The sequence below is a fragment of the Capsicum annuum genome, chromosome 9 (genome assembly GCF_002878395.1).
Source record: "Capsicum annuum cultivar UCD-10X-F1 chromosome 9, UCD10Xv1.1, whole genome shotgun sequence".
NCBI classification, from domain to species: domain Eukaryota; kingdom Viridiplantae; phylum Streptophyta; class Magnoliopsida; order Solanales; family Solanaceae; genus Capsicum; species Capsicum annuum.
Genome location: NC_061119.1, coordinates 5,031,949 through 5,042,483, shown reverse-complemented (window position 1 = coordinate 5,042,483; position 10,535 = coordinate 5,031,949). Strand labels below are relative to the sequence as shown.

At 36.1% G+C, this 10,535-nt stretch overlaps 1 protein-coding gene across 1 annotated transcript; it reads right to left on the bottom strand.

Annotated features, from left to right (window-relative positions):
* Positions 1-636: 636 nt before the first annotated feature.
* On the bottom strand, positions 637-9,918 carry LOC107843105 (putative white-brown complex homolog protein 30). The gene is made up of 13 exons (XM_047396045.1): positions 8,703-9,918; positions 8,548-8,624; positions 7,388-7,663; positions 6,357-6,420; positions 6,113-6,259; positions 5,687-5,721; positions 5,041-5,114; positions 3,579-4,486; positions 2,428-2,724; positions 1,755-2,189; positions 1,488-1,636; positions 920-1,206; positions 637-827 (listed from the first exon to the last, which is right to left on the bottom strand). The coding sequence occupies exons 1-13, from the start codon at positions 8,942-8,944 to the stop codon at positions 660-662; spliced, it is 3,159 nt and encodes a 1,052-aa protein (XP_047252001.1). The 5' UTR covers positions 8,945-9,918; the 3' UTR covers positions 637-659.
* Between the last annotated feature and the right edge of the window lie 617 nt (positions 9,919-10,535).

Here is a 10,535-nt window from a genome sequence, read left to right as displayed (position 1 = left end):
TGACAAAATGTGATCAACAACAACCAAAAAATATGTTGCTCGGACTCATCAAAAGTTCCAACAGGTGTGCGTCGGATTCTAGCGTATTTTGAAGGATCCGAAACGGGAATGTCAATATTTTTGGAGAGGCTGAGCAACATAGCCAAACAAAAGAGAAAATGCAAACATAATGTGATCAACAACCAAATCTATGTTGACCTTACTCTTTAAAAATGCCAATGGGTGTGTGTCGGATCCTCCAAAAGTAGTGCATTTTTGGAGGATTAAACACATTATTTTTGGAGAGTCCAAGCAACATAGCCAAACAAATGAGAAAATGCTAATGTAATGTGATCAACAACAACCGAAAATTTATGTTGCTCGAATTCTTCAAGAATGTTTGTCGGATCCTATAAAAGTATTGCATTTTTTGTGGATCCGACACGGATATGACAACAGTTTTAGAGAGTTTGAGCAACGTAGCCAATAATTGGTCATTCTATTTGTTCGACGAAGCCAGAGTGAAGGTTTTCTTGAAAGTTAAAAACAAAAAAGCCAAAACAGATTACATTATTCCTAAATGTTGATGCAACAACACCAACTGAAAGTAACACAATGCAACTTGTAAGAATGTCGACGAGGGAGCAACAAGTATATGCTTTCCTTTATGACCTAGCAGTTCACAGGAAACAGCGGAGAATATGAACTACCAACCTCTGTGCACTTGCAACGACAAATGCTTCCATAGCCCACCTTGGGTAACAAAACTTGGCTATATATTTTCCGACGGTACCGTCTGGTTCCTGGTTTGCAATGAGACTCAAAACAACAGGAACGAGAACACACCACTGTTCGAAGGGGAAAGAAGAAGCTCGTCAGCATAAAGAATCAGAAAAAAGAAATACATCGTGTCAAAGGAGAATGTGACTGCAGTACATACCAGTTGTGCCTGTCCAGGTGCAAAGCAGATGGCAAACACATAAGCTATGCCAGTCACACAGTATACAAGGCAGAGGAAAACAAGGTAGTTGTCGAGAAAGGATGATCCTGGACTATTTAAGAAATAGAACATAGACAGGAAAACCAAAGGCTTTATAAGAGTATTGAAATGGTCTGTTGTATCCTTGGAAAGAAAATAAGCTAGACTGCTCATGCCGCTTTCTCTCTCTCTCCAGTATTCTAACTTGTCCCCAAAGGATCTCAATGCTGCAATCTTACAGAGGAGTGCTGCAATTCATTGAGAAGCATCAGCAAATTAGGGATGACATAAAGCAGGTAAAATTGCTGAGTATTTTGACCAGAAAAGCATAGCAAATTTATAACATGTGCGACAAGTAATAGATGTATATATGTGGTGAAAATACAAGTGTGGTCTCGATTTGAGGCAATCAGTCAACTTTGATCATATCATCATAGAAAGTTAAGCAAGTTAAATCCACTATATAGAAGGAAAATATGTTCAGCTCGAAGATGTCTTTGTTTAAGATTTTAGCAAGTAGTCCACTTACACACAGCAATGACACTATACAAATAGCCGTAGTATCCAAAGGTGTCGCCCTTCTGATTGGATAGGATTCCTAAGCACGCTCCAGCAACCAAAAGGATTAAATAATCTGCTCCTTGCATTTGAGCTTCTCGCAATCGCTGTTTGCCTACCCTGAAGATGGTAGTCGCATTAAACATTATCATATAATAACTTGTATCAGAAAACTGTGACAAGCTTCATTGTTGCATTACACCAATGTCTCATTCTCTGGATAACATAAGATACATACCTTCCAAGGTAATATCTATACTGCCGGTATACACCTGGAGTCTGTCTATTAGACAGGTCATGGGATTTTAGCAAGCTATGAGACAGAGAATCTCTCTTCGACCATGCATCAGCAGATGAAGATTGGTCAGGAGCTGCTGCAACACCCTTGGAGGACATTGCAATCTGATCACACAGTTCCATCATATCGGGTGGTACAGCGTAACCATTATGAAGCATCCATCGGACAGGAAGTTGTTCCACAGTCACACCTCCACCTGGTTTGACCATACCCTCAAGGGTGTCGATGAAATGGTCAGGAGGGTTTACACGATCCGGTACAGTGATTCCAAGATTTGCAAAGTATTCTTCTACTTTCTTCACAGGGCCGTGATATGCAACAAGACCACCTTTGGCTAGAAGTACCAAGTCATCGAACATCTTGTACAAGGTATAGCTGAAGAACATAAGGATAAGTCATTCTATAATACACATAATACAATATAGTCAATTTTTTCATATGAACAATAACCAAATTGATAGAGCAAGAAAGGGAAACCACAAAAGCGAGAACATTTTAAACTATCAAAATTGCTCTATCAACTTATAATAACCTATTTAGGGAAACTTACTCATGCATATCTAGTTTCTGTACAAAATGCTAGAAGTTGATGGGGATAAAAAGCTCCACATACCTCGGCTGGTGAACAACCATGCAAATGTTTACACCTTCAAGAGCTTCACGTCTAAGAGCTTTAAGAAGTAAGTTTGAAGATGAGCTGTCTAAACCAGATGTAGGTTCATCCAATATTAGCAGTGAAGGTTCCATGACCATTTCCATCCCCACATTTACTCTTTTCCTCTGGCCACCGGAAATTCCACGCTTCTCTACAGTTCCAACTAGCGAATCTCTGACTCCCTGAAGACCCAATGATTCAATAACTCTCTCAACAACAAGAACCTTATCAGCCTTTGGCAAGTCTGCAGCTAGTCTTTACGATGTTGAGGGTTCAACAGAAGACATAAAATGGCAATAAGAAAATGAGAATGTAACATTTGGATGTTTCGTTAATCAAACTTGACATGAATGTAAACTTGGAATAACATCTTATGCATAAGCAAACCGTAAAATGCACGGAGGACAAACATTTCAACTAAGACATTGTTACGTATCCACAATAGTAGCAGCAGGTTGGAACTAACAGCTTCTGATTTGAACCTTCTATACACGTCAAGAATAGGAATAGATGAGGTTATTATACTTTAGGACCCACATTGTCAACTATGAACTCAGGGCATGTAACTTGTGGATATTCCAAATAGATACCGTATAACCTAAGATTAGCACACCCTACATAAGAGTTAATAAAACAAGATTTAAAAGAGAAGAAACCAGTTGCATTACTGTAAAACTCAAGGCAAGATACTGAAAATTAAACAGGTGCTACGCACCATATAAACACTTGCTAAATGTAGAATGCTTGATGAGATGCACTTATGCAGATGATATTGACCCTCGGGAGATACAACCACCATGAATAAAAAAACTAAGAAGAGTTATCCAAGTTTATGTACATCTGGAGAACATATACACATTTACCAATAGCTAAAGTGTTAAATGCAACTAGACCCTAGTTAAGATTACTTGTAAGAAAAATAAATGAAACATCAAAAGTTTATACTCATTGATAAGGTTTTCTACCATATGCAAGGCGATATAACAATTCAAAATACTTCCATTTCAACAAATTCTAAAAAGAAAATTTGGATCTTGATCTCATGTTCCAGTAGAGTTAGTCTCTCGAACATAACATGGGTAGCATGCAGATTGTATTTTAACTGATACCTGCATCTTGCATTAAACCGAAGGTTCTCTTCCACGGTGAGGTCTCCATGGACTATGTCATCTTGGGCAACAAAACCGATAATTTTCTTGTACGAGTGAATAGATTCAGCCCTTCCATTTATAAGAACCATCCCGGATAACGTGCATTGTGTTATCTTACCAGCTACCGCAGAAAGAAATGTAGTTTTCCCTGCACCAGATGGACCCATGACTGCAGAAACCCGACCAGGCATCAGTTTTCCAGTAACAGACCTCATCAAATGTTTGTGCTTCTTTTTTAGAGTAATTGTCAGGTCTTTGAAAGCTATCTCAATGGGAGGCCTAGTCTTGATCTCAGTATCCTCCTCTGCCGCCATTGAGATGATTCCTGAAAATGTCATATTCTTAGTTTTTTGCTCCATAGCTTTCTCTTTCTCAAGCTGACCATATGCATATTTGAAAATTTGGCTCCTGGTATGCAGTTGTTTAGCATCGACCGATTGCTTCTTTATATTCTTATCACCGATCTGCATATGGAACCCCTCCATATTGTCTGTTTCATTTTCAATTGAGTGCAGCATTTTTGTGAGATCACTAGGTTCTTTTTTCTTTCCTTTTGAAGATCCGGCTGAACTGCTTGGAGCTTTAGGTGGTATGGATGCTTCATCATTAGTTTTAGGTAGGTTAAAAGTTCTTGATCCTTGCTTCACACTCGTTTTCTTTGAGAATGTGCGCGATAACTGCTGTTGCAATCCAAAAGCACGTTTTTTAGCATTATCTTTTACTAATCCCCACCTTTGTTTTGCTTGTGCAGTTTCGCGTGCATGTCTTGCTGCAGCTTCCCTGGACTTGGCAACTCTTTGATACTTAGTATTTATGACTCGATCAGAGCAATTATAAAAGATGATCAGTATAAAACCCAAAACACCCTACATGTAAAGGTGAAGAGAGTTAAGATACTATGCAACAACTTCAATAAAGAAAATCAATCATTAAATTCAGAATAAAAGATCGAGGCAGATGGTTAGTTGGGTAGTTGAAAGTTGTTTTGCTTAGTCTTTCGTAGTATTAACCTGGGAGTTACTTGTTACTCCATTTCTGTTACTACTAACTGTTTCTAGCACCTCGATTATTGTATTACTTTGTGGTAGTGAGTGTTCCGTTTTTAGTAAGCTTTGTCATGCTTGCTGTAGCATTTTGTCTTGGCTTCTTGACTCCCATTGTTTTCTTTTTTCCAAATTGCTTTGTATTGCTTTTACTTGAGCCGAGGGTCTACGGGAAACAGCCCCTCTACCTTGTAGGGGTAAGGCCTGCGTACACACTACCCACCCTATATTGTACGGTGAAAAAGATGAGAGATACACAGTTTGAACAGAATCCCCAAGGTTACTTCCCCGTATATATTAAAGCTGAGGACCGTAAAATGGTATATTTTCATGAATAAATAATTGCAATTGACTAAACTAAGTAAGAGGCAACTTACAATAAGGATAAAACCATATACATGCAGCTTTTGTGACTCTGATTGTTTATGGCATGTACTCAACCTGATGCATGCTGCAATGGTCAAAATGCCAAAAATGAACATCGTTGTTTGCTGACATAGTAAACATAAAGTAAAAGTAACTTAACATATCCCCAAGTAAAACAATTGTGTTACTAGTGTGGTTTGTACATTTTCGTGCAAGAACTATCCAGTGTTGACAGAGGCACACTTAAGCTTTGAAGCGAGGCTCAAAACGTGTTGAGCACTTTGCCTTGCTTAATGTGCACTTTTTTTTCATCAAGGTTCTACGGCATACTTTCCCTCGCCAATGAGTCTCTTCTGAAGAACCGACACTAAAAAATTGATTTTTCACTTTACAGTAACTTTTTTTCAATGCTGTATTCATATATTTGACATTCATGCTTATAATTATTTGTCTTGGACTAATATGGGGCCCTAAAAGTATCTCAAATTACTGAGAGGTGGAAACTAACGGCCAAGACCGGCTTAATACAATAAAGTGGACTAGATGAGATCCTAAAGAATGCAGACAAAGTTTTTATTGTAGTGGTTGTAACCTTCACCTCCAGTTTACCTAGCTAATCTATCAAAGCTTCCTATATAGAATATCAAGAGGATTTACCTTTCGGTGCCGTAGAGCCCTTCCTGCAGTAATTTCTGGAAGTACACAAATAGAGATACAGTAAATTAAGACTGTAATAGAGTTATTACAAAGTGATGATAATGAATGCATCAGAAATTTTAGTTCAAGTTAAAGAGTCAGATTATGCAAAACTTGCAAGTACTCTCTCCGTCCACTATACTAAAAATAGATGTCCACTTTTACTTGTCCAGTTTAGAAAATCAAGAGATAATTCATCACTTAGCTCCTATATTATTAACTATAGTCATTTCCAAAAGCATTTAGTAAAATTGTCATTCTATTTGTTGCTCCTTAAGGGGTGTGTCGAATCAATATTGGACAAGTAAAAATGAACGGAGGGAGTACTTGGTTACTGCCTCAGAAGACAAACATGAATGCTGTGAGTTGTGGGATCGAATTCAATACCCTTCCGAGCAAATAACCTTTCTGGTGGTTGTTGGACAGTAAGATCCTGGTGAGCAGAATAACTCGCCACCACTTAATTCACTACCCCAAAGATCAGCTGCTCCACAGGTGTGATTTACCTTGCCTGGAGGTAATTGGTATGAATATCTGGAAATTTTCTTTACCAAACACGTATTAGTTGATCATACGACTATACAAGGCATGCTGAAATAGAATAAGCAAAAGCGGAGCTAGAAAAACTTACGGATCACATCCACCAGTTGTCTTGTTGAGGGTACCACGAGGACAGTAAGCACCCAACGGGCAAGCTGCATAACATATAATTTTGCAAGAATGTAAGCTGTAGTTCAGTAAGGAATGTAGGTTACTCACAAGCTTGTTGAACAGATAACTAAAACTGCATATGGCAAGACCTACGTTCAATTTGGCAGCATTTTTACAAGTTACATCATTGTTAATCCAGAGGTTGCTAGTGTCGTAGATTGAATCACTATAACAAACACTAAACACACCTTCATTGAGGACAAGATTAGGCTCGTTACAAAAACTCTAAACACGCCTTCATTCCCCGTGCAAGAAGCAACTTATATCCATAATAAATAATCGGATAATGTTTTAAATCACAGGTAGGCTACCCATAGTTGCACTATTGTTAATCTAGAGGTTGCTAGTGTCGTAGGTTGAGTCACTATAACAAACACTAAACACACCTCATTCAGGACAAGATTAGACTCGTTACAAAAACTCTAAAAACCCCTTCATTTCCCGTTCAAGAAGCAACTTATGTCCATAATAACTAAGCGAATAATGTTTTTAATCACAGCTAGGCTACCAACAGTTGCTTTTACTTATAACTTGAATTCTTACATATATCACGTACATAATCCTGAAGACGCATTTTCAAGCCAACTATAGGGGAATAGTTTTACTTGTTAGTTCTAAGCATTCAAGGTTAAAAAACATAATTTACAGAATGATAAATCATCATACTAGTTAGTAACTTGTAAAAATGGAAATTGAGCTGTCATCACTGATTAAACTACACTAGTAATGTAAAAGAATCTTTAAACAATCACATCACCTATATGATAAATGAGTGATCTCTATGATGTTAATTAGTAAGCCGATAAAATGGTAACTGTCCTGTTATAACTGGTTAAACGACACTGATAATGCAAGCATCTTTATACTATCGGTGCATTATAACTTAATCATTTGAGGAATTAACATCTCAGACAATTGACAATCAAGAAGGGAGTCTATAGATATGCTTACGCATCATGCAAGTCAAGCCTCGAGGGCAGAAAAAACCTTCACAACAAGGTTGATTGTCACGAGTCCGATCAGGCATATCCTTTGCATTCTTAAGGTCTACTTTCTGATTTGGACCAACACTGCAAGACCAGCCAGGTTCACATCCATCAATCCATGATGTCAAGTTACAGTTCCTATTAGGCCTTAAGACTTGAGTTTTTTTGGTCGATTTTGTATCCAAAAAGCTTGAGAAGTAGAATTTCATCTCTGCCGCGTTACATAGTCTCTGTGTCACATCTGTTAAGATGACCAGCATGTTGTTAGAGATTAAAAGCAAAATCTTGATGCACAAATAGGAAACAAAATGAGAAGAACTTGAATAACAACAACATACCCAGTGTATTTCCACACAGTGGGGTCTAGGGGGGATAAAGTGTACGCAGTCCATACCACTAATACCTCAAATGAAGTAGAGAGGTTGTTTCCGATAGACCCCCGGCTCAAGACATATAACAGTATGACAAACAAAAAACACAAAAGCACCCAACAAGATGGGATAACACACAGATAGATAATAAAGGAAATAAGACACCTACAAGGTACTACTATAAACTATCTATCCAAAATCATAGACACCGATCACTGAAACACCATGAACAAGAAACTCGAGGCACAGATACAAACAAAGCACTCTTCCCTACTATAACGGTTGAACTCCTATCCACTAACCCGCTACCCTAATCTGATTCCTCCACACCTTCCTATCAAGGGTCATGTCCTCAATAAGCTGTAATTGCTCCATATCATGCCTAATCACCTCCCTCCAATACTATTTTATAGCTAGCTCGTTTCTTTTAGAGTTTAAGTTATATACATCAACAGCGTAATGCATGTCAAGCTTGACATGGAGAGTTAAGAGAAATAATGGCAAGTTCTAAATGTGTGTTTCCATTAAAACATGAATTAAGGTTTATGATGACATAATACAACAACAACAATAGCATACCCAGTGTGATCTCGCAAAAGTGGAATCTGGGAAGGGTAGAGATGTACCCAGACCTTACATCTACTTCAAAGATAGAGAGGTTGTTTCGATAGACCCTCATGTATGGGACCACATTATTGATTACAACAACAACAACCAAATATATATATATATATATATATATATATATTATTACCTTTGGTCTCTTTAAAGCAATTGTTTAAGAATTCCAAGTTTTTGCCAAAATTAAATGCCTCAAACAACTCATCACCCCTAAAACAAGAAAAGCTCAAGTTACACATAAGATTATAATTAAGGGAGATGTTAAACTATAATGCAATTAACACTTACACATTATCAATGCAAAATCCCAAAGCCTTAGTGATATCATCATGGAATACCTTTGTAAGATTTGCAAGTTGGCTATAAATGAAAGATGCAAGTACAGGTACAGCAGTAGGACTATTAGGATTAGCATTAGATTGTTTACTAGTTGATTGTTTACTAATTGCACACCAAACACATGGTGAAAAACCCAAAACAAGAATCATAAACAAATAATAATAGGGTAACCATATCCTAATTTTACCCATTTCATCTAATACTCCAAATTAATTAATACCTAAGGTAGATTTCCAAGAAAAATACCACCACTAAATTTGACATTAAAACTCAAGAAAACTACAAAATACAAACAACCACAAGAACCAAAAATATCATATTTTTCAAGGGATAAAGGCCCCTTAACAAGAAAATAGAAAACTAAAACTAAAAAAAAAAAAAGAGAACCAAAAAAGATCAACTTTTTAAAGGGATTAAGGGCATTTTTCAAGAAAATAGAAAACTAAAACAACCCCAAGAACCAAAAAGATGAAATTTTTCAAGAAATAAAGGACATTTATCAAGAAAACAGGAAACTAGAAACAACCCAAGAAGCAAAAAGATGAAATTTTCCAAGAAATGAAGGACTTCTTTTTTCAAGAAAACAAGAAAATATTAACAACCCAAGAACAAAAAAAAAAAAAAAAATTTAAAAAATTCAAGAAATGAAGGACATTTTTCAAGGGAAGGAGGACATTTTTATTTACATTTTTTCAAGAAAATAGGAAATAGAAACAACCCAAGAACCAAAAAGATTGATTTTTTCAAGAAAATACAAAACTAAAAACAACCCCAAGAACCAAAAAGATCAAATTTTTCAAGAAAATACAAAACTAAAAACAACCCCAAGAACCAAAAGATCAATTTTTCAAGAAATGAAACACTTTTTTTTTTTCAAGAAAACAGAAAATGGAAACAACCCAACAACCAACAAGATCAAAATTTTCAAGAAATGAAGCTCAACTTTTCTTTTAATTTTTTTTTTTTGAGGGGTTTCAAATGGCCATGGAGACAAGAAGAAGCTAGCTCCAGAACCAAAAAAAAAAAAATACAAGAAAGGGTTTTTTTGGTCCAAAAATTTTGGGAAAAGAATAGAGGGAGAGATGTGTAGATTCTTGGAGGAGTTGCACTGTTTTTGGAAGAGAGATGGCATTGAGAGATTAATGGTTCAATTGGAGGTTAGGAATTGATGTCTAGTGTTGCATGCATGCAAAAATGCTTGTGTTTTTAAAGATATAATATATAGTTTTCTTTTAAAATATACTATCATGGTAAAAACATAAGTTTTGGTGTATACACTGATTGCATGTAAATTTTTACCATTAGTTTTGTCCCATGCTGTTTTTTTATTCCCATTGTTTTTTTTAATGATAATATATATATATATATATATATATATACTCCCTTCATTTAAAAAAAAAATGACCTACTTTGACTTGGCACGAATTTTTAAAAATAAAAAAGACTTTTAAATCTTTTGGTCTTAAATTAAAGATACGTAGAAGACTTTAAAATCCAGCGGTCTTAAATTAAAGATATGTCAAGTGTACCAAACAGTCCTTCAATCTTGTGGTTTTAAACATGTCATGTGGAAAGTTAAAATTAAAAGTTGCATAAAAAGGAAAGGGGTCATTATTTTTTAAATAAACTAAAAAGGAAAGTAGGTCATTCTTTTTTAAACTAAGGGAGTAATATATATCATGGTAAAAAACATCAGTTTTGATGCATGTGCATGTAAGTTTTTACCATTAGTTTTGTCCCATGTTGTCTTTTTATACCCATTGTTTTTTTGAAGATATAATA

Bases quoted from the DNA above. Each gene is read 5' to 3' on its own strand.
- LOC107843105 (XM_047396045.1), bottom strand. From the start codon at position 8,944: ATGGGTAAAATTAGGATATGGTTACCCTATTATTATTTGTTTATGATT. The intron at 5,115-5,686 runs GTAAATCCTCTT...TGACCATTGCAG, and splicing joins GGGCTCTACGGCACCGAAAG to CATGCATCAGGTTGAGTACA. The intron at 2,725-3,578 runs GTATCAGTTAAA...AACATCGTAAAG, and splicing joins CGGTTTAATGCAAGATGCAG to ACTAGCTGCAGACTTGCCAA.